General features: G+C 39.1%; 1 protein-coding gene across 2 annotated transcripts in view; it reads right to left on the reverse strand.

The window, feature by feature from the left end:
• Positions 1-412: 412 nt before the first annotated feature.
• The window catches only part of BMS1 (BMS1 ribosome biogenesis factor), a 46093-nt gene continuing 21613 nt past the window's right edge, over positions 413-24892 (reverse strand). For both annotated transcript variants that reach the window (XM_060034986.1, XM_060034985.1), the window contains exons 14-23: positions 10955-11028; positions 10178-10354; positions 6819-7007; positions 6550-6730; positions 6291-6349; positions 5165-5287; positions 4258-4405; positions 3753-3928; positions 1491-1652; positions 413-958 (exon numbers count right to left, since the gene is read on the reverse strand). In XM_060034986.1, coding sequence (XP_059890969.1) covers positions 728-958; positions 1491-1652; positions 3753-3928; positions 4258-4405; positions 5165-5287; positions 6291-6349; positions 6550-6730; positions 6819-7007; positions 10178-10354; positions 10955-11028 — 1520 coding nt within the window. In that variant the 3' untranslated portion in view covers positions 413-727. The remainder of the gene's footprint in view (positions 959-1490; positions 1653-3752; positions 3929-4257; positions 4406-5164; positions 5288-6290; positions 6350-6549; positions 6731-6818; positions 7008-10177; positions 10355-10954; positions 11029-24892) is intronic.

The following is a 24892-nucleotide window of genomic DNA, read 5'->3' on the forward strand; positions in this document are numbered from 1 at the left end:
ATTCCTAGAAGATTCTACCCACTCCCACCCAGCAAGGTGTTGATGGCTCTCAGGCATGCATTTTAGACCCAGAGGGTATATCAACATGAACTTCAGAGAGAATGCTAACTACCTCCACAGATGTCATCCCTAGTCTAAAAGCATTAAAACAGTATTTAGTGTTAACTAGCTATTATACGAACTTGAAAAACATGTGAAATAAGATGTAAAATGTCCATTAGGGTCAATAATCAAAGAATATAACATATGACAGACAAAAAAATAAAAATAACTATATATCCTTCTCTAAAATTTTACCTTAATGCTGAGGATTCAAGTTAATATTTTTTCCCTTCTGGAAGACTCATCATGAAGGTAGTAGAGTAAGCAATTATCAAGCATTCATTCCCTAATGAAAACTACTAAGCCAAAATTAACAAGAAAATATTTTAATGATACTTTTGTAGCACAAAATTAAACTGAGACAGGTAAGAGGAATGTGAGGGAATCTAGAAAACCATCAATTATATGGCTTTATTGTGACATAACCCAGATGTTGAGAATGAACAGGTGTCCTATCAGCAGTCTCCATTTCTCCTCTCAAAGGCACAGTCTAGGCAATATATCCAACAAAGAGGTTGTGCTTAGGCTCCAGTCCCCTGACTTGTTATTTAAAAGTACTACAATATATGAAACCATTTATCACTGCAGATTCAAATGACTGTCTGTCTGTCTGTCTGTCTGGAGATCACTTCAATTGCTCCTCAGGCCCCTTCAGGCTGGACTTCTGATTTCTTCTTTCTTTCTGACCCTGAATTCGGTAGAGCTTCTTCCTGAGGTCCTTCTGTCGCTTCAGTTTCTCTTCTTCCTCCTTCTGCCTCACTTTGAAGTGTTCTTTGTTGTGCAGATGCCGTTGCTCCTTGGCTTTCTTCATCTTCTCACTGTGCACTGTACTCAGAGCATCCAGCAGCGCAAGGATCTGACAATGGCAAAACCCAGTGAGCATCAGAATATTCTTACAGCTACAGCATGCTTTCCTTCTAAGTTTCAGGAGGCCTAAACACCACAGCTGATGGCATCAAAGTTACAATCAATTCATGATCCAAATGAATATTAACCTAGTGAAAATTTATCCTGAACTAGGAAATTATAATTTGCATGGAAATATAAGTAGGAGCATATTTACTTAGTAAAATACTTAAATAATGGCCTTGACCACAAAACCACCTTTGTTAAATCACTCTGTGGATACTCTGTACAACTAAGAGCGACTTGCCAGCTGTGTGCCTATTATTCCCCATTAAAATGCATAAGGCAGAGCATGACTAAACAAAAGAAGCGAAATGGACTCCGGCCTTTCTTCTAACTTCCAGATCAAGTGCCTTGAATAAGTCTGGCCCTTATCCTTTCCTAATGAAAAGTGAGAATGCAGTAAAAATGCCACGTGTGTTACTGAAAGCATTATTTTCACATCTAAATGCAACATGCTGGAAGCCGTCCATCAACAGTACCTTCCTTTCATGAGGCTCCCGTACGACAGCTGGTCTCAGTCTGTCCTTCGGAATCTTGCCTGCCTTTGCTTGGGTCTTGGGCTTGCTCTTAAATGGCAGGGCCTTCTGCAAGGCTTTTGGAATGTGCAGTGAATTAAAATGTTTCTTTTGCCTCACAATTGGCTGAAAAAGAAAAATAAAACAAAGACTGTGACATATATTATGATCTATGTACATTTAAAACTTGCATAAAATCTTCTCAATGGGTTGATTTTTCCACAAGATCAGTAACACCACAGTTTGCTGACCATCAGAAATGAGGACTCAATCATCCATCAGATATATATTGCCTCAATGGCCATGCACAGCTGCAAACAAAACAAAGGAATATATAGAATATACATATTTACAATTCTTCCAAGAAATCAACTGTGCCCATATCTACAGTATGGACGATAGGATCTCAACAGAGCAGATGAAAAGATCCAAAGTTTCTGTTAATGAAAAACTCTGGCCTTATCTTTGGGGCACTGAGACGGTTTTTTCTAGCCTAACAAGAATAACTAGCTTTTCATCTTGACTATAAACCTCTCTGGATTTAAGGACATAGTTATTCCTCCAATGAGCAGCTGAAATGCCCCCATCCCTGATTCTCATTAAGAAGTTTAACTTTATTCTGTTTCTAATAGAAGGCTGGTTGAGAAAAGTGACATTTAAATGACTAATGAAGGCAAAACTCCTTCTACATTCAGTTTTCAAGCTAACCAAATTCTATGCTTAAATTGAGATGACCAAAATTCTTAACTTTCTCAGAAGTAGTTAATAAGTTGAAAGTTTTGCCCTAGACCTTTACCAAGGTCGACAACTATATAGAGAATATGTCTGCTGTATCTTTATAAATTTACTGTTAAAGACATCACCCACAATAATATTCAATATTCTCTGTTTAAGACACCAAAATATTTTAGAATGAAAGAAATCAGAGAAATCTCCTTCTCAAAAACAAGTAAGCACCACAGACTGGACAACAGGTACTATGTTCTGAAGTATATTTTAAGAGAAATTCATGGCAATGTGATTCAAATTTTATTAACTATTTTACAGAAAAACTAATGTCTGGAAAACTTCTGTTTCTAGCAGAATGGCAGACCGATACCCTGAATTACCCTCTTATTACAAAACAATTAAATCTCCTGCATTATCACAAACAAATCTTTTCGAATGCATTGTTAACCTGTGAACAAAATAATGGACGTTCTCAGAGACCAAAACTTGAATGAAAATGGGAATCCAGACAGGCACTGACAACTTAACATTTTAAAATACTGATGAGGCCAACTACTGGAAAGGATGTGGAATAACTAGAACTCTGATAAGCTGTTCAAGTCTAACCTGGTATTTCAGTATACTACAGGGATCACACACTGATGTTGAACACATGTACCCTGTAACCTGACAATCCCACCCATGGGGATCTATGGAACGGAACTGTGTGCACATGCACACCAAACAAGTTGCATGTAAGTGTTCAGGGCAGCATTTATAATAGCCAAAAATTGGAAACACTGTCCATCAATGGATAAAACCGACATTCTCATACAATGAAATTCTACTCAACAATAAAAACAAATAAATGTCTGCTATATACAAGAACATGGATGAATCTCATAATACTGAAGGAAAGAAACTGGGCAAAACAGTACATGGTATATTTTATAAAACTCAAAAAAAGGCAGAAGTAATTTCCGTGTCAGGGGTTGGGATAGCGGCTATCTCTGAGGTGGAGGTGGGGTAGTGACTGGGAGAGGTCACAAGGGGGACTTCTACTGTGCTGGTAATTCTATTGCTTGATCCAGGCGATGGCAACTTAGGTATGCTAAAATTCGATGAGCTGTATACACTTATTATTTGTGTACTTTTCTGAGTGTATGTTAACACTTCAACAAAAAGTTTATTAAAACTCAAAAAAACCCTTCCCCCTTGCTTCAATAAGAATCAGTATATTAATGTTTTTCAAATTAATACATGTATATAGTACAAAAAAAAGTTCAAAAGAGGTATATAGTTCAAAAGAGGTGAAAAGTTTAAGTCTCCTTTCCAATCCACAGAAAACCACTATTACCACTTGTCCTGTGTTCCTTCCAAAACAGTCTATGAATATACAACATGTTCATTCAAATTTAATGTTAGACTTTCTACTTGAAAATTCAAACCACAAAAAACATTACATATGAAGCTTCTGGGTGACACCCATCTACAGAGCACATGGGTGATTGACTGTACCTTATACAGAGAATCCTTGCTAGCCCTTAGTTTGATGCCATGGGAGAGCCGGAGTTGACCAGTTGTCCGCATTCCTGACCAGGTGTCTTTCTCACCAGCTGGTTTCAACAAAGATGTTACTGGGTTATAGAAGGCTGGAACAGAGACAGGATACCAAGTTCTCATGAAGACAATGTCTGGAAAGAGAGGAAATTTACATTAATATTTTCAAAAGAAGATTCATATCCATCTCGGTAAACAAAAGAACAAAATATTCACTCCAAACTTCTCTAGCTGGTTGCACAGTATTTGAAGAGAGACTTCACCAAGTGAACTACTTTTGAATAACACAAAGCTTTTACTGGGTGTGGCTGGGCGTGCTACACGAGATGCTCCAACTGGGGAGAGCTACAGCTGACGCCTGTTTCTAAAGACCTAAACTACCAGCTATAGTTCACACTGGCTAGAAATCAATAGTGAATGGTAGGTAACATGCTGTTAAGAACAAACCACAAAGGATATTTACCACTCATCAGCAGTTTATCCTCAAAGGTGGCCCGGAAAGCTCCTTCTGGAGCCCGGAGCGCCTTCTTGATCTGTCCCCTTATTCCACTGACAGTTCGAATCACAGCACCTTCAAATTTGGCCACTTCCAAAGCAGAATTAAACATTCCCTACAGGTATATATATACATATATATATTTAAAAAATACATATACACAAAGTCAGATATTTTACTTCTTAGTTCATAAATATATCCTTGGTTAAAAAACAAAAAATAATTCATTGAAAGGTGATAAAAAAATCAACTCTATTTTTCCCCCAAAGGTGGAATTACTAGGTCAAAAGGAATACAATTCTATCTTCCCTGAAATAACACTAATTAAGACTCTATTGTGGGCTCATTAACATGTTCATCACTGCTATCTTTGTAGAAGAGAAGATCAAAAAGATATTTATTGGTCTGAACTGGCCTAGATGGCCTTTGCTGTCATCTCACAGGGCTTGACTACAGTTCATATCCTATTACTTAGGTGCACACACTCAGAAAATAAAGAGACTGCAAGATAAATGCTGATGGTAGTATTACGTTATAAGAACATTTTATGATCATCTTAACTCTGTGTTTTTAATGGAAACACCCTCTACTGATGAAATTTTCAATAAATGTTGCTCAAACTACCCTCCCATATTATATTGCTCTGTGTTACTTAAATATGCTCAGAAATCTAAAGAAGTAAACTAAATATGAAGAATATAAAATATAAAGAAGTAAACTAAAAATATCAAAGACCAAGTTTATAAAAGATTTCAAATACTTTTCTGAAAACATTAGAACTATATCTTAGACCTATATTAGAATATTTCATTCCTCCTTTAAAAATATACACATTTATAAGCATATGAATATACAGATATATATATATATATACCTTAATGAATGAAGTGTTCTTGAAAATTTTATATGGAAAGCCAGTTAGCTTTAATTTCTTCACAATTTTTATAGATTTATCCAGATCAAGGACAACTCCTGTGGCAGCTATCCGGAAATCAGCCTAAAAAGGAACCCCCAAAATGTGAATACAGGAATAATGTCAGCAAGAGAAGAACTACATTTCTCTGTAATGCAACAAATTACCAAAGTGCAATTCACTTACAATCACCTAAGAAAAAGTAAGAAAGAATATATGAACATGCAAAACAGTATTTTAACAAAAGCTATCTGAAACTATAATACACGTATGCCAAAATTAATGATGATATCTTGAGCATTTTCCTGAGGGTGATTTCACAGTAACACAGTTTCACAAAGATGAATGAATGAAAAGGAATAATGAAGATTTGGCTACAATGTTTGAGAAATTAAATTTTGGACATTAAGGATGGATTCCATTTGCCCATTATTCTGTTTTCTTTTCTGTTAAATGAGGCCAATAAAACCTGCTCTGATTGGTCAAATGAAGACCGTGTGAACATACCTTGCTAAACCAGATTACTAGGGGGTAGTCTTATGTCTAGCTGGTATCCAATGTATGCCAGAACCTAGTCGAGTGGTTAGCTCATGGTGAGCACTGCTTAAATATTTTTAGAATAATATTAAAAAGCATAAAATATAAAAGCATAAAAATATAAAATGTCATCAGTACCATTACAATTCTTCTATTTCCCTTTTCTCTACTCTCACACTTTACTTAAAAGGATACAGGAAAGGGCTTCCCTGGTGGCACAGTGGTTGGGAGTCTGCCTGCCGGTGCAGGGGGCAGGGGTTCGTGCCCCGGTCCGGGAGGATCCCACGTACCGCAGAGCGGCTGGGCCCATGGGCCATGGCCGCTGGGCCTGCGCGTCCGGAGCCTGTGCTCTGAGGCGGTAGAGGCCGCGGTGGTGGGAGGCCCGTGTACCGCAAAAAAAAAAAGATGCAGGAAATTTAAAAGCAAAGAGAAGTTTACTATAAATACTTAAAATGAATAATTTTCAACTTAAAGTTTCAGGTACATATTCCATAATCCAGATATTATTTCTCAAACACAATCTATAAAATAAACGATCAAAGATAGTTACCATTATGCCACTGACAGACTGTATTGCCAAGAACCCAGTACCCTGCGGAGTGATAGGACCTTAAAGGAAACAGGAAAAAAAAAAAAATACAGTGAACCACACATTCTAGATCCTGCTTTACATATATACTCCAATCCAAAAAAAAAGAGAAAAATCTTATGAATTAGGATTTCATGAAAGGAAAAAAGCAAAACTACAATGATAAAGCTTAAAAGATTTAAATTAACCTACAAGCAAGTTTATTCTAATCTCTTTTTACCCCAAAAGGTTGCTCCACAATGCATGTGCTGTGGGGTGTATTTCAGAAGCCTCTGTCTTCCATTGTGGTCTTCAATATAATAAAGTGGGATGGTCTGAAACCTCCTCCACCCTACAGAAAAAATGACTGGATCTCGGGACTTGAGGATTTTCTTATACCAACGATGTTTCTTCAGACGCATCTGAAAGGAGAAGAGATTTCAGTAAGATTACTGGTACAAGTATGACCAAAGAACCTCAATCGTTAAGCATACAGTGAAGGGTACCTACCTGTACATATCCAACATTGCCCTCACTATTGCCCAAACCACCCAAAATAATTGGGTAATGTGGGTCAAAGTTAAGCACGAATTCACAGGGGACATTTTCTATCTCAATTCGGACATACATCCCAGGTCGAAAACCCTCATACTGAACTCTGGCTTCATCATCTTGATCTTCGAATTCTGCCCGGTTAAGCTATACATGAGAGGGGGAAAATAAAACAAAAACAATTAAAAACCCATAATTCTGTTACTTTTAATAAATGTAAGATTAACATTTAAAAAAAAGAGCAATTTCTAAAGAAAGGAACCATGTACAGAATTATTTAGGCTTTATCCTAATTAAAAATAATATGTTTTATCTATACAGTTTGTTCAGGATATGCCCCAACTGTTTACTTCTCTGTTGCTCCAAGCTATACTATAGTAAATACAAACAACTCTGAAAGCAGCCCTTAATGTTGGTTGACGCTCTGAACTTCCCCATCCACACTTTTTTTTCTTACTCTCCCAATTATTTCACACTTTTTCTCTTTTCATCAAACACCCAGTTATCTCCTCCCTCATCCTCACTCTCAGCTGTTGACTGTTTCCTAATTCACTCAAAATTTAAGCAACCTAAAAGAACTTCCAGTTAGCCCTTCTACCAGGGTTTACACCCATATTCAGCCTTTTATTACAGCTCTGCACTGTTCAATATAGTAGCCACACATGGCTATTTAAGTTGAAATTAAATAAAATTTTAAAATTCAGTCATTTAATCACTTTAACTGTATTTCAAGTGGTCAGTATCAACATGTGGCTAGGTGGCTACAATATAAGACAGTAAGATATACATTTCCTTAATCACAGCAAGCTCTACTAGGCAGCTGTTAGAGATTATCCATGCCTCTATTTAATGCCAACCTTTACTTGCACCCTAGATCATCCACTCCTGTTGGACTTTATTCCAACAAATCTTTCCTGTTATTTCTCTCATCTTAAAACCTTTTGACTGCACTTCCTCTCACTATTGCCCCGTTCCTCCGCTTATCTTTGAAGCAAAATGCCACAGAAGTTTTCTAAAGTCTGGTTCCAGTTACGCTGCACATATTCTCATAAATCCCCTAAAATTGTACTTGAACCAATATTCCATTGAAATGCTTGCAAAAGTCACTAAAGGCCTCCATGTTCTTAATCCAGTGGTCAATTCTGTCTTCACTGTAGTTAACACAACAGCAGGATTTGAAACAATTTATCACTTCCTTCTACAGTGGTTTCCAGCATACTGCACGTCCTCTTACATTTCTTCTATCTCCTGGGAGCCGCGCAGCCTCCACTGCTGCTTCCTTGTCTCTGCCCAGTCTCCTGAAGTACCCAGTCCTGGTCCTCTCCTCTCCTGACTCCATGCTTACTCCCCAGGTCATTCCACCTATCTCATAGTTTTAAAAAGCACCCAGATCCTGAGTACATCACATTTAAGTCCCTGGCCTCAACAGCTCTCCAGAACTGACCACCTGACACTCCTCTTGTCTGAAAGGTATCTCAAACCTAACAGATCCAAACTTCATCTTCCCAGGTAGACTGACATCAATGAAAGGCTTTCCTCTTACTGATGACAACCCAATGCCTCCAGTAAGTCATCCTTATCTTCCCTCTCACACATCTCACATTCAATCCACCAGGAAATCCTACTGATCTACCTTTCAAAAAAAGTATAGCCAGAATTTGACTCTTTCTTTCCTCTCATCACTGCAACCCCCCACCCCCTCCCCAGTGTAAGTCATGTTAATCTTACTGAACTTGTGCCAGGGTAATCCTTTCAAGGGGTAATCAGATCATGCATGCCTCTCCTCTACTCAAAACCCCCGATGCGGGCTTCCCTGGTGGCGCAGTTGTTGAGAGTCCACCTGCCGATGCAGGGGACAACGGTTTGTGCCCCGGTCCAGGAAGATCCCACATGCCGCGGAGCGGCTGGGCCCGTGAGCCATGGCCGCTGAGCCTGTGCGTCTGGAGCCTGTGCTCCGCAACGGGAGAGGCCACAACAGTGAGAGGCCCGCATACCGCAAACAAACAAACAAACAAAAAACCCGATGGACGCCCATTTCATTCACAGTAAAAAATTCGAAGTTCTTTACAATGACCCACAAGGTTTTAGGTGATTTTATTTTATTATTATTATTGTTTGGTTGCATTGGGTTTTCACTGCTGTGCACACACGGGCTTTCTCTAGTTGGGGTGAGCGGGGGCTACTCTTCATTACGGTGCGCGGGCTTCTCATTGCAGTGGCTTCTCTTGTTGCAGAGCACGGGCTCTAGGCGCGCAGGTATCAGTAGTTGTGGCTCGTGGGCTATAGAGCACAGGCTCAGTAGTTGTGGCACACGGGCTTAGTTGCTCTGCAGCATGTGGGATCTTCCCGGATCAGGGATCAAACCCGTGTCCCCTGCACTGGCAGGTGGATTCTTAACCACTGCGCCACCAGGGAAGCCCCTAGGTGATTTTAAATTATAAATGGCCTAAAGCAAAGACTTCAGAACCAGCCTTACATTTCCTAGTCACTTCTATCAAAGGTCAGAACACACTTTGAATCACTATGTTATGACTAACCAGGAGATACTTCTTTAACTAGATGAAGACCTAGGTTGAGCAAACCCTGTCAGCTGCATTTTCACAAATCATATACTTAATCTGCAGAAGACATATTAGGGTATGCTCCCGTTTACAGGGATTCTTGGTGGCCCCACTTGTCAAAGCACATCTCAAACACTTGCCATCAACTGTACACATCTTTGCCTCCTTCAGAGTCAGTTCATCAACTCAAACAGCCTGCTCAGCATCCCCGGACGGCAGGGCCACACTATCTCCCTTTCAGCATTCCACAGGCTCCCTTTATCTTTGCATCTGACCTTACATTCGAAGTATCCTCTGAACTCTGACCAAGGTGGGTTTTCAGAAAACCATCCCCAGAGAGCACTGGTATATGCATAAGCCACACAGGCCAAGAATCACGTACACATTCAAATTATTCAGTTATGGTTCCACGGAGTGGCAATCAGAATACTAAGGCAATGCTTGCATGTAAATAAACACACTGTCTCAAATCACTACTCTGTAAGATCCTCAAAAATGGTGGCCGTGTCTCAGCCATTTCTGCTTCCACAACGTTTAATGCTTGGTACAAAACAGACACTGATATTTTTCTGGTGAATGTCTGACTGAAGAAACAATTAGATAACTGCATGAATAAACACACCTATTTGCATCTTGACCTAGGAGCCCAAACAGGAGGCCCAGAAGCAGGCAGGGAGCAAAGACCTAAACAAAGTTACGTATTCACAGCACTATTACAGCCCTGAAATGAGGCTGATAGGAACTGAGTTTTCTCACCTGTGCTTGTTTCTGCATTTCTCCTTTAAGATCATCAAAGTATGTGTTTTCTCCTTCATCATATTCTGCATCAAACATCTCTTTCAATTTTCTCTTTTTATCCAAATGCTTTTTCTTGGCACTTTCCTCTGCATTGGGGTCAATTTCTTCTTTAACTTCTTCCTCCACATCTTCAACCTTAAATTTCCAGAAGAGAAAATTTTGTAAAAATTTGTGGAGAACTTCTTCTTTAAACATTAAGGCAGATTTTAAAAGTTCTATTTGAGCTGTGAAAATCTTAGTTGTGATCATCATGAAAACAAAATAAAACAGCCTTTGTCTCTAAATAACATGTACTGCAACAAGAGACATTTAGACATCTGCATTACAATTAGCCGCCATTCCTTAATATGGCTGGGAATGCCAAACATGAATAAAAATAATAGCAACTGTTCCCAACCCAGATGCTCCCAAATACTGTTCTGAAGAAATTTTAGGGAGAACAGGGAATTATTATTTTTTTAAAGCGGCACTTAAAATTAAGTGGAGGAGAATGATGGCAAGACAGTGACCCAGGAGCTAAAACTTTCAATGACTGAAGAATCATAACAAGAAGAAGAGGTAATAGGTATCACTCAAGAAAATTAACAATAACAAATAAACCAACAACTCTTGGTCCGTTCCCACCCTCTTCACTTTTAGGAAGGAATCCATCCATCTCATATGGGGCCTCTTGCAGAACATACTGACCACAGATCAAGGACCAGTGGCTGATGGCTGGCCATGGCCAGGTCATACCTGAGTATCCGGGCCTGATTTTCCCTTGTGCACGTCCCCTGTTTCCAGGTCTTCAAAGTCACCATAGAGCTCCTCTGGGAAAAGAACATCCAAATGACTCCCCTGTAAGTAGGGCCTGCATGTGACACTCTAGCACCACCCAGCACCAAGTGGACTATGTGCTCGGCATCCCAAATTTCATTTTTACTGTGCTTATTGCTACACACCCCTAAAGAATCCCGCACTTACACAGCCTTCTTTTTCTTGTTAAATTTTGTCAGTATTTCATCACCTGTTTAGGTTAAGGAAATGGGCCCAATCCACTTTTCCATATTCTATTTCAAAATGCCACTTAGCCACAAGCTATTTTTCCAGGATAGGTGATGAACATTCTGTAGCACTGATGCATACAGAGGTGGCATGCATGGCCCTGCATGTCAGTCCCCAAACCAACAGTTCAAAGAGTGACTTGAAAAGTCATGGCACGATAACAGCACATATGAAAAAGAGTCTCAACAATGAGATCAACACAGCACAACCATGTGACATACCTAGGAAAGATCTGAGATTACATCAAATGCATTATTTAGAGTAACAGTAGTATCCAAAACAATGTCAAGCCCATAAGAAGAGCTCATTAATTTGTTTCTGGAGCTCTAAGTTTAGTTATGGATCCTACCCTTAAAAGAAACAGGCAAGTTAAAACCCTGGGAGGCAACATTTAGAAAGGTATCAAAACATTTTCATATAAGAAAGAGCCAAAGAACCAAAGGACGTATAAAAGATGGGAAGATTTCATTTGTAATAAAAAACAAAAAAGGATAAAGTACTTAGGAATAATCCTAATAAGAAATGTACTAGAACTTTAGTTTCAAAATTTTTTAAGTTTTAATATGCTTTTTTTTTTTTTTTTGCGGTACACGGCCCTCTCACTGTTGTGGCCTCTCCCGTTGCGGAGCACAGGCTCCAGACGCGCAGGCTCAGCGGCCATGGCTCACGGGCCCAGCCGCTCCACGGCATGTGGGATCTTCCCGGACCGGGGAACGAACCCGTGTCCCCTGCATCGGCAGGCGGACTCTCAACCACTGCGCCACCAGGGAAGCCCTAATATGCTTTTTAAAGGACACATGGAGACACAACTAGGGTGCCAGTGGGACACTGGTGGGGGCCCTCGATGCCCAAGGTGACAGGAGGAACCCCAGAGCGACTGGGTAGGACATGGGGGAGTGAGGGGGGAGGAGAAGTGGAGGTCGGACAGGAATGGCACCCCTGAGGGGTGGCTGGGATGGGGGATGGGTTCCCACGCCTAGAGGGACCCTCAGGGGCTCGGAGGATCAGGCATTTCCCCTGTCCAATTGGGCCCCAAGAGGCCTGTGGGGCTCCCGGGCCAGGTCCTCCTCCCTCCAAGGCCCCCTCCAGTCCGCGTTGATCCCAGGGGCATAGGAGGGAGGTACAGGGAGGAGAGGTGGGATATTGGGGCCCTCCAAGACCAGAGGATCAGGGGAGGTGCCGTGGGCGTTTCCCCCACCCACTCGGCCCTGGGAAGTCTGCTGGGCTCTCAGCCTAGTCATTCGTGCTCGTTCTCCAGGGTCCCCTCTGGCCTCATGGGTCCTAGGGGTGTGGGAGGGAGGGAGGAGGGGGTAAGAGGAAAAGAGGTGGACAGTGGGGGGGAAACCCTCTAAGACCAGGTCAGAGGAGGTGCCACTGGTGTTTCCCCAGCCCACTTGGGCCAGGAGGCCTGCTGGGCTCCCAGGCCAGGTCCCCAGCCCTCTGAGGCCCCCTCCGGGCTGCATTGGTCCTAGGGGTGTAGGAGGAAGGGAGGAGGGGGGAAGAGGGAAAGAGGAGGAGAGGTGGACAGGGGAGATCCTCTGGGGCCGGGGGATCAGGGGAAGCACCGTGGGCGTTTCCCCCGCCCACTCAGCTCCAGGAAGCCTGCTGGGGTCTGGTCCCCTGCCTTCCGGAGCCCTCTCCTGCCGTGTGGGTCCTAGGGGCATGGGGAGGGGTGGGGGTAGGGAGGACAAGAGAGGCCAATGGGGAGGGGTCCTCTGGGATCGGAGGACTAGGGGGAAGGCGCCTAGCATTCCCCCTGCCCACTCAGGCCCAGTGAGTCTGCTGGGGTCCTGGACCTGGTACTCTGCCCTCCAGGGACAGAGGCACTCCTGGCACCTCCTGCTGTGTTGAGCCTAAGCCCCAACCCCCACCACCCTGCAGGCCCTGTTCCAGCCCTGTGGGTTCTAACCATAGGCCCCACCCACCACCTAAACCCTGTCCCTGCATAAGCCCCACCCCCATAGCCAAGGCCTTGTTTGGCTTTTTTTTTTTTTTTTAACTCCTCTTTTTTACTACTGCAGTTTTCTTTTACCTTCCGGTTGTTGTTTGAGCTATATTTTTCTTTTTTTATTCTTTCTAACATATCTGTTAGTTTTCTAATCTTATTTTATTTTCTCTTTGTTATTGTTCTGCTCCTTTTTTCCTTTTCCTTTTTTTTTTGCCACCCCACATGGCTTGCTGGATCTTGGTTCACAAGCCAGGGGTTAGGCCAGAGCTCCTGTGGTGGGAACTCTGAGTCCGAACCACTGGAATAACAGAAAACCTCATACCCCAGGGAATAGTCATCAGAGTAAGGTCTCCCAGAGGTCCTCATCTCAGCACAAAGACCGAGCTCTATCCAACAGCCTACAAACTCCAGTGCTGGAAGCCTTAGGCCAAACAACCAGTAAAACAGGAATACAATCCCACCCATTAAAAAAAAAAAAAAAAAAAAGAGAGACGATAAAAAAATATGTCAAGTGTCAAGATGAAAGAACAAGGTAAAAACCTACAAAACCAAGTAAATGAAGAGGAAATAGGGAACCTACCTGAAAAAGAATTCATAGTAATGATAGTAAAGATGATCTAGAACCTCGGAAATAGAATGGAGGCGCAGATTGAGAAAATTCAAGAAATGTTTAACAAAGAGCTAGAGGAACTAAAGAACAAACAGAGATGAACAACACAATACTGAAATGAAACATATGCTAGAAGGAATCAATAACAGAATAACTGAGGCAGAAGAACGAATAAGTGACCTGGAAGACAAAATGGTGGAAATAACTGCCGAGGAGCAGAATAAAGAGAAAAGAATGAAAAGAATTGAAGACAATCTCAGAGACCTCTGGGACAACGCTAAATGCACCAACACTTGAATTATAGGGGCCCCAGAAGAAGAAGAGAAAAAGAAAGGGTCTAAGAAAATATTTGAAGACATTATAATGGAAAACTTCCTTAACATGGGAAAGGAAACATGGGAAACCACCCAAGTCCAGGAAGCACAGAGAGTCGCATAAAGGATAAACCCTAGGAGAAACACACCAAGACACATATTAATCAAACTAACAAAAATTAAATTCAAAGAAAAAATATTAAAAGCAGCAAGGGAAAAACAAAAAACAACATACAAAGGATAAGGTTATCAGCTGATTTTTCAGCAGAAACTCTGCAGGCCAGAAGGGAGTGGCAGGATATACTTAAAGTGATGAAAGAGAAAAACCTACAACCAAGATTACTCTACCCAGCAAGGATCTCATTCAGATACGACAGAGAAATCAAAAGCTTTTCAGACAAAGAAAAGCTAAGAATTCAGCACCACCAAACCAACAACAAGTGCTAAAGGAACTTCTCTAGGCGGGAAACACAAGAGAAGAAAAAGACCCACAAAAACAAACCCAAAACAATTAAGAAAATGGTAATAGGAACATACATATCGATAATAACTTTGAATGTAAATGGATTAAATACTCCAAACAAAAGACACAGGCTGGCTGAATGGATACAAAAACAAGACCCATATATATGCTGTCTACAAGAGACCCAATTCAGACCTAGGGACACATACAGACTGAAAGTGAAGGGATGGAAAGATATTCCATGCAAATGGAAATCAAAAGAAAGCTAGAGTAGCAATACTTGTATCAGATAAAATAGACTTTAAAATAAAGACTGTTACAAGAGATAAGGAAGGACACTACATAATGATCAAGGGATCAATCCAAGAAGAAGATATAACAATTATAAATATTTATGCACCCAACACAGAAGCACCTCAATACATAAGGCAAATGCTATCAACCATAAAAGGGGACATCGACAGTAACACAATAATAGTAGGGGACTTTAACACCCCATTTACACCAATGGACAGTTCATCAAAAAAGAAAATAGTAAGGAAACACAAGCTTTAAATGACAAAATACACTAGATAGATTTAATTGATATCTATAGGACAATACGCCCGAAATTGGCAGAATAGAGGCTTTTCTCAAGTGCACGCGGAACATTTTCCAGGATAGATCACACCTTGGGTCACAAATCAAGCCTCAGAAAATTTAAGAAAACTGAAATCGTACCAAGCATCTTTTCTGACCACAGTGCTATGAGACTGGAAATCAATTAAAGGAAAAAACCTGTAAAAAACAAATACATGGTAGCTGAACAGTGCACTACTATATGACCAAGAGATCACTGAAGAAATCAAAGAAATAGAAAAAATACACAGAAACAAATGACAACAAAAACACGACAACCCAAAACCTATGGGATGCAGCAAAAGCAGTTCTAAGACGGAAGTTTATAGCAATACAATCCAACGTCAAGAACAAGAAAAATCTCAAATAAACTATCTAACCTTACATCTAAAGCAACTAGAGAAAGAAGAACAAAAAAAACCCAAAGTCAGTAGAAGGAAAGAAATCATAAAGATCATAGCAGGGTGGGATAGGGAGGGTGGGAGGGAGGGAGATTCAAGAGGGAAGAGATATGGGAACATATGTATATATATAACTGATTCATTTTGTTGTAGGGCAGAAACTAACACACCATTGGAAAGCAATTATACGCCAATAAAGGTGAAAAAAAAAGATCATAGCAGAAATAAATGAAATAGAAATGGATAAAACAATAGCAAAGATCAATAAAACTAAAAGTTGGTTCTTTGAGAAGATAAACAAAACAGATAAACCTTTAGCCAGACTCATCAAGAAAAAAAGGGAGAGGACACAAATCAACAAAATTAGAAATGAAAAAGAAGAAATCACAACTGACAATGCAGAAATACAAAGGATTTTGAGAGACTACTACAAACAACTATAACCCAATAAAATGAACAACCACAAAGAAATGTACAAATTCTTGGAAAGGTACAATTTACCAAGACTGAACCAGGAAGAATTAGAAAACATAAACAGACCTATCACAAGTAATGAAATTGAAACTGTAATTAAAAATCTTCTAACAAACAAAAGTCCAGGACCAGATGACTTCACAGGCGAATTCTATCAAACATTTAGAGAAGAGCTAACACCCATCCTTCTCAACCTCTTCCAAAAAATTGCAGAGGGAGGAATACTCCCAAATTCGTTCTACGAAACCACCATCACTCTGATACCAAAACCAGACAAAGATATCACAAAAAAAGAAAATTACAGACCAATATCACTGATGAATACAGATGCAAAAATCCTGAACAAAATACTAGCAAACAGAATCCAACAATACATTAAAAGGATGATACACCATGATCAAGTGGGATTTATCCCAGGGATGCAAGGATTCTTCCATATATGCAAATCAATCAATGTGATACACCATATTAACAAATTAAGAAATAAAAACCATATGATAATCTCAACAGATGCAGAAAAAGCTTTTGACAAAATTCAACACCATTTATGATAAAAACTCTCCAGAAAATGGGCATAGAGGGAACCTACCTCAACATAATAAAGGCCATAAATGACAAACCCATAGCAAACATCACACTCAATGGTGAAAAACTGAAAGCATTTCCACTAAGATCAGGAACAAGGCAAGGATGTCCACTCTCGCCACTCTTATTCAACATAGTTTTGGAAGTCCTAGCCACAGCAATCAGAAGAAAAAGAAATAAAAGGAATACAAATTGGAAAAGAGGAAGTAAAACTGTCACTGTCTGCAGACATGATACTATACATAGAAAATCCTAAAGATGCCACCAGAAAACTACTAGAACTAATCAATGAATTTAGTAAGATTGCAGGATACAAAATTAATGCACAGAAATCTCTGGCATTCCAATACACTAACAGTGAAAAATCAGAAAGAGAAATTAAGGAAACACTCCCATTTACCAATGCAACAAAAAGAATAAAATACCTAGGAATAAACCTACCTAAGGAGGTGAAAGACTTGTATTCAGAAAACTATAAAACACTGATGAGAGAAATCAAAGATGACATAAACAGATGGAGAAATATACATGTTCTTGGATTTGAAGAATCAACATTGTGAAAATGACTATACTGCCCAAAGCAATCTACAGATTCAATGCAGTCCCTACCAAACTACCGATGGCATTCTTCACAGAATTAACAAAAAAATTTTACAATTCGTATGGAAACATAAAAGACTCCAAATAGCCACAGCAATGTTGAGAAAGAAAAACAGAGCTGGAGGAATCAGGCTCCCTGACTTCAAACTATACTACAAAGCTAGTCATCAAGACAGTATGGTACTGGCACAAAAACAGAAATATAGATCAATAGTACAGGATAGAAAGCACAGAGATAAACCCACACAGACTAGTCACCTAATTTACGACCAAGTAGGCAAGAACAAACAATGGAGAAAAGACAGCCTCTTTAATACGTGAAGCTGGGAAAAGTGGACAGCTACATCTAAAAGAATGAACTTAGAACACTACCTAACACCATACACAAAAATAAACCCCAAATGGATTAAAGACCTAAATGTAAGACCAGACACTATAAAACTCCTACAGGAAAACATAGGAAAACACTCTTTGACATAAACCACAGCAAGTTCTTTTTTGACCCATCTCCTAAAGTAATGAAAATAAACACAAAAATAAACAAATGGGACCTAATGAAAGTTAAAAGCTTTTGCACAGCAAAGGAAACCGTAAGCAAGATGAAAAGACAACCCTCAGAATGGGAGAAAATATTTGCAAGTGAAGCAACAAAGGATTAATCTCCAAAATATACAAACAGCTCATGGAGCTCAATATCAAAAAAACCCCAAACAACCCAATTAAAAATGGGCGGAAGACCTAAATAGACATTTCACCAAAGAAGACATACAGATGGCCAAGAGGCACATGAAAAGCTGCTCAGCATCACTAATTATTAGAGAAATGAAAATCAAAACTAAAATGAGGTATATCACCTCACACCAGTCAGAATGGCCATCATCAAAAAGTCTACAAACAATAAATGCTGGAGAGGGTGTGAAGAAAAGGGGACCCTGTTGCACTGTTTGTGGGAATGTAAATTGATACAGCCACTATGGAGAACAGTATGGGGAGGTTCCTTAAAAAACTAAAAATAGAACTACCATATGACCCAGCAATCCCAGTACTGGGCATATAGCCTGAGAAAACCATAATTCAGAAGGACATATGTATCCCAATGTTCACTGCAGCACTACTTCCAATAGCCAGGACATGAAACAACCTAAATGTCCAATGATAGATGAATAGATAAAGAAAATGTGGTACATATATACAATGGAATATTACTCAGCCATAAAAAAGGAATGAAATTGGGTCATTTGTAAAGATGTGGATGGACCTAGAGTCTGTCATACAGAGTGAAGTAAGCCAGAAAGAGAAAAACAAATATCGTATATTAACACATATATGTGGAATCTAGAAAAAGGGTACAGATGAACCTATTTGTAGGACAGGAATAGAGACGTAGACATAGAGAACAGACATGTGGACACATTGGGAGAAGGGGAGGGTGGGACGAATTGGGAGATTAGGTTTGACATAATTACACTACCATGTGTAAAACAGATAGCTACTGGGAACCTGCTGTATAACACAGGGAGCTCAGCTTGGTGTTCTGTGACAACCTAGATGGGTGGGATGGGGGAGGGTGGGAGGCCAAGAGGGAGAGCATATAGGTATACATATAGCTGATTCACTTCACTGTACAGCAGAAGCTAACACAACACTGTAAAGCAATTTTACTCCAATAAAAAAATAAAATAAAATAAAGGACACATGGAATAACCTTAGCTAATGCTTTTAAGTGCTTCACATACCAGGCAGGCACTGCTCTAAGTGTTTTACATGCCTTAACTATATTCTTCAACATGCCTCAATGAAGGAGGTATTATTAATGTTATCTACTGAACAAGTAAAGCCACCATGTGTTTGGAAAGGAAGCCTCAATATCATGAAGACTCTAATTCTCTCTTTTACATAGTAACTGATTCACTTTGTTATAAAGCAGAAACTAACACACCATTGTAAAGCAATTATACCCCAATAAAGATGTTAAAGAAAAAAAAAGAAAGAAAAGAAAATAACCACCAAGGATTTCCAGTCTGGAAAAGATGGTGTAGACATTATCTCCTCTGTTCCTCCTGACTGTGTATAACCATCAACTCCAGAAACGATGCAAGAGCACAAGAGACAACCAAAGGAGAACTCTGAAAGGTGGAAAGACAAAGATGGGCTGGTGAGCGTCCCCATGACCAGAGGAATGACATAGTGGCCTATGTCTCACTATACCACAACCCACAGAAAGGCAACTTAGGGCCACCATTTCCCAATCCGCAAGTGGCAACAGAAGGCAGCAGCAGAATGAGATAGGCCCATTCTTCCTTCAGATTGAACCAGATCTCACCAGCAATCCAGGTAAACTGGGTATCCCACTGACAGCAAGTGATGAAGGAAAGTGCTAGCCTTCCCAACGAGCTTGAATCTCCTTTCCTCCACCAAGATGTACCAGGTGCCCAAGGGTTATCAGCAAGGAGGGATTCCACCAGGCATGAGACTCTCCTCTTCCACCTTAAAAACAATATGCGTCCAGGCAGGACCAAGCAAAGGAGATGCCCCCAGAACAAGCAAACTGGCCCCAGAGGCCAAAACAACTTTCCCCAACCTAGTCACACTAGGTGGCCCAGCCTAGGGAAGCTCCTCTGTTCCCCCCAAGTAGCACCAGCAGGAACCAGTAGCACCAGCAGGAACAAGTAGCACCAGATAAACCAAGTACAGCAAAACAGTACCACAAAGGCTCTGAAATTAAATTGTCATTGGAACCACAGCCCATGAAGTAGACCAGGGCCTGTACATTAAACCTAAACAGGATGATCGCCTGCTAAAATTTAAAAATTACATAGGACCCAGGGTCTCCAAACAAAATGTGTGGCTACAATAGAAAATCACCTGTCATACCTAGAACCAAGAAAATCATCATTTGAATGTGAAAAGACAACTGAAAACAACACTGAAATGAATCAGATGTTGGAACTATCTGACTTGTACCTTGAAGCAGCCATTTTAAATAAAATTATAAAAGCCGAAAAAAAAAAACCCTTCAACAAGCAACTATAAATCTTACAGCAACAACCAAAAAACTGAAAACCTCAACAAGAAATTGAAGAACAAAATGGAAATTATAGAACTGAAAAATACAGTAACCAAAATTAAAAAACTGGCTACATGAGCTCAATAGTAAGAGTAGAGATGAAAGAGGATGGACTTAGAGAACTTGAGGCCACATAATAGAATTCATTCAGTCTGAACAACATAGAGAAAGCCTAAAAACAAATGAAGAGCACCTCAAAGACCTGTGGGACAGAAACAAAAAAATCCCAACATCTGTATCATCAGAGTCTCATAAGGAGTCTGGAGCTGAAAGAAATAATGACTGCAGATTCCTAAATCTGTTGAAAGACACAAACTTACAGATTCAAGAAGATGAGTTAATCTCAAACGAGTAAACCCAACAAAATTCACACCCATCAAACTTCTGAAAACTAAAAACAAATAAAAAATATCTGAAAGCAGCAAGAAAGAAATGACAGATTACCTGTAGGCGCACACCAAGTAAAATGACAGCCTATGTATCTATTCTTTAGAAATGAAGAAGGAAACAGACATTCTCAGATGAAGGAAAGCTACAGGAATTTGTAGCTACCATACTTACCCTTAAAAAATGGCTAAAGGAAGTTCTTAGGCAGAAAGGAAATTATAAAAGGAGAAATCTGAGACCATCACAAAAAAAAGAAAAAACAAAAGAAAAAAGAGAAAAAGAACAGAAATATGGATACACAGAACAGACTATCCAGCTTATGAATTTGTAAAATCATATTTCATAGTCAAAAAAATTATACCACTATCTAATATTCAAGCCAATATTTAAAAGTGGGGAAACTACAACAAACTACTAAATATAACAACAAAAAAAGCAAATTCACAGATACAGAGAACAAACTAGTGGTTACCAGTGGGAAGAGGGAAGTGGGGAGGGCCAATAGAGGGGTAGGGAATTAAGAAGTACAAACTATTAGGTATAAAATAAGCTACAAGGATATATTCCCCATACAACACAGGGAATATAGCCAATATTTTATAATAACTATAATGGAGTATAACCTGTTAAAAGTGTGGATCACTATATTGTACATCTGTAACTTACATAATAATAAAAAAAAATCTTTTTAAGTGGGGAAGATAAAAGGGCCTAAATGGAAGAAAAGTTTCCACATGTTACTCAAAGTGGTAAAATGCTGGTTAACAGTAGGTGTAATATTACAATATGTATATAGTCTATTTTGACCACTTCTAATCAACATTGTACTGGAAGTTTAAGCCAGTGTACTAAGACAAGAAAAATAAGTCATCCAGATGGCACGGAAAGAAGTATAACTGTCTTCATTCACAGATCATATATGATGGTCTTTGTTACACAATGGGCAAAAATTGCAAATTCCATGTGATACAGGATTGTATCAAAAGTAATTTAGAATTAAACTTCAATAATAACACACAACCAAAGTAAAATAATGGGCAAAAGATTTGACAGACACTTCACTGAAGAAACACAGATGGCAAATACGCATGTGAAAAAAGGCTCATTATCATTAATCATTAGGAAAATAAAATGAGATACCACTCTAAACCTTAAAAAGTGTCTAAAATTAAAAAGACCAACATATCAAGCACTGGCAAGGATGTGGAGCAACTGGAAGTCTCATAAAGTGCTAGTGGCAATGCAAAATGGTACAACCACTAAGGAAAACAATTTGGCTATTTCTTAAAAAAAATTAGAACTACATCTACCATATGATTCATTTAGTCCACTCTGAGATATGTACCCAAGAGAAATGAATGCAGTTGTTCATACAAAGACTTGTAGAAGAATGTTCACAGTAGCTTTATTTGCAATAGCCCCAAACTGGAAATAATATAAATGTCGATCAAAAGGTGAACAGATAAACAAACTGTATTGCATTATACAATGGAATACTACTCACCAATAAAAAGAAATTAACTACACAGCAATCAAAAGGAATGAAGATGCAACAGCATGGATGAATCTCAAAATGATTATGCTGAGTACAATAAGTTAGAAAAGACTGCATACCGTATGATTCCATTTATATCAAATTACAGAGGATACAAACTCTTGTATAGTGACAGAAAGCAGAAGAGTGGTTACCTGGTAATAGGGAAAGGACAGAAGGGAGGGATAACAAGTGGCATGAGGAAACTTTTGGGATGAAAAGTATGTTCATTATCTTGATTGTGGTGATTGTATACTCATGTCAAAGCTTATCAAACTGTACACTTTAAATATGTGCAGTTTACTGTATATCCATTAAACCTCAATACAGCTACTATAAAAGACACAAATCCACCACACTTTCTTTTGGAAACAGAAAAGATGATTCTTAAGTTTCTGTGGAAAAATAAGTAAGAGAATAGTCGGAAGAATTCTAAAAAACCTAGCAGAGACAGGGAGAGATAGGAACCAGTCATACCAGTTTTAATAGTTGGTGTCTTAATAGCATACTATAAAGCTATATAAGGGTTTTAAACATAGCAATGATGAATAAACCAACAGAAATCAATGACATAAACTAGAAAAGTCCAAAAACTTTTTTCTATATCTATCAATTAAGAATACGACAAAAAGAGCATTTTAATCAGTTGGGAAAAGAACAAATAGTATTGGAAAGAACCTGGTGGCCACCTGGGAAAATAAATAGCAGATGAGTCGGTGATTTAAATGCTAAAAAAAAAAAAAAAAAAGGAAATCAGGAAGCACTAGAAAAAACAATGGAAGATTTTTCTTCTCCTTTTTTAGATTTTTTTTTTTTTTTTTTTTACAAAAGACCTTTTTAAGTATAAGACAAATCCCAAAAGTCATTTAAGGCAAAACTGATAAATCTAACTTCATTAAAAAAAAAAAAAAATTCCACATGAAAGAATTATAAAGTTAAAATACAAATGTTAAAATAAGGGGGTTAAATGTGGTACCTCATATCACAAAAGACTTATTTCTCTAATATATAAAAAATTCTTATAAGTATGAAAAAATATCAACAATAACCCAATAGAAAATGGGCAAAGCATATTCAAAGACAGTCATGGAAGGAAATACAAATGGCCCCCTAACACACAGAAAGGTGCTCAAACTGGCAGAGATCCAAGATTTTGTTAGTGCTTTGTTCATTAATTGTGACAAATGTACCATCCATATGTAAGATGATAATAATCGGGCAAACTGGGTGTGAGGTATGTGGGAACTCTGTACTATATTCACAATTTTTCTCTAAATGTAAACTATTATAAACTTTAAAAAAATAAGCAAAAGACTTAAATGGATACCTCACAAAGGAAGATATTAAATTGGCCGATATGCACATGAAAAGATACGCAACGTCCTTAGTCATCAGGGAATTACAAATTAAAACCAGGAGATACTATTTCACACCCACTAGGATGTGAGCTGAAATTGTCATCCACTGCTGGAGTTCTCTTTGAAGAACTGTGGGGCAGTTTACTTTGTAATCAACCCACAGAGACAGGATGAACCTCCCACCCAAAATATGGTTTGCATATTGAGACAGATGACACACACATGAATCAAGAGGATATGGAAAGATTTATAATTCACATAATGAGACTTTTTGGGGAGAGTTGGGCAGACCTCCCAAGCTAGTTCAAATACAGTTTGGGAGAGCGGGCAGAAAAGGAGAACAGCTTGAGCTATTGGTAGTTAGGAGGTGGTGGGGCTTTGGTGACAGCTGGAGTGTATATGGTTTGAACTCCCTCCTGATGCCAAAAGAGGAGCAACTTGGCTTTTTTATCAGCTTGCCCAGATGCAGGACAGAAAGGGGGACAGAACAGGTGAGGCTTAAGAGCTGTCATCAGTCTAACATTAAAAATGGAGTCAAACTCTGTTAGTTTCTTATCAAGTTGGTTGTCCATCTACCCACCCCATAGCTCTGCCATTCTACTCCTAGGTATTACCAAGGAGAAATGAAAACCAATTTCCACAAAAAAAGACCTATACGTGAATGTTCAGAGCAGGCTTAATTGTAATAGTCAACTACTGGAAACAACCTAAATGGCCATCAAGAGAAAAATGGATAAACGATTGGCATACCCATGCAACAGAATACTTATTCAGCAATAAGAAGAAACAAATTATAATATGAATGAACCTCAAAAACAGTATGCTACGTAAAAGAATCTACAGACAAAAGAGAGTATTTTTATTATGTAATTCTAGAAAAGGCAAAACTAATTTACAGTGAGAGAAAGCAGATCATTGGTTGCCTTGGGACTGCTGTGATGGTGGGAGTAGGGACTGACTGCAAAGGGGCATGAGGGTTCTTTCTGCGGTGATGGAAATACTTTATTTCTTGATTGTAATGGTAGTACATGAACATATACAATTGTCTAAACTAGCCAAATAAGAATATTCTTAAAACAGGTATACTTAACTGTATGTAAAACATATCTCAACAAGGTTGATTTATCAAAAAGTAAAACATTGTGTTGAGGGAAAGAACCCAAACACTAAAAAATACATACTGTCTGACTACATCTGTATGAAGTCCAAGATCAGGCAAAACAAATCTATGGTGATAGAAATCCAAAAGTGGCTGCCTGGGGTAGGGGGT

This window comes from Delphinus delphis, chromosome 16 (assembly GCF_949987515.2).
Source record: "Delphinus delphis chromosome 16, mDelDel1.2, whole genome shotgun sequence".
NCBI lineage: Eukaryota > Metazoa > Chordata > Mammalia > Artiodactyla > Delphinidae > Delphinus > Delphinus delphis.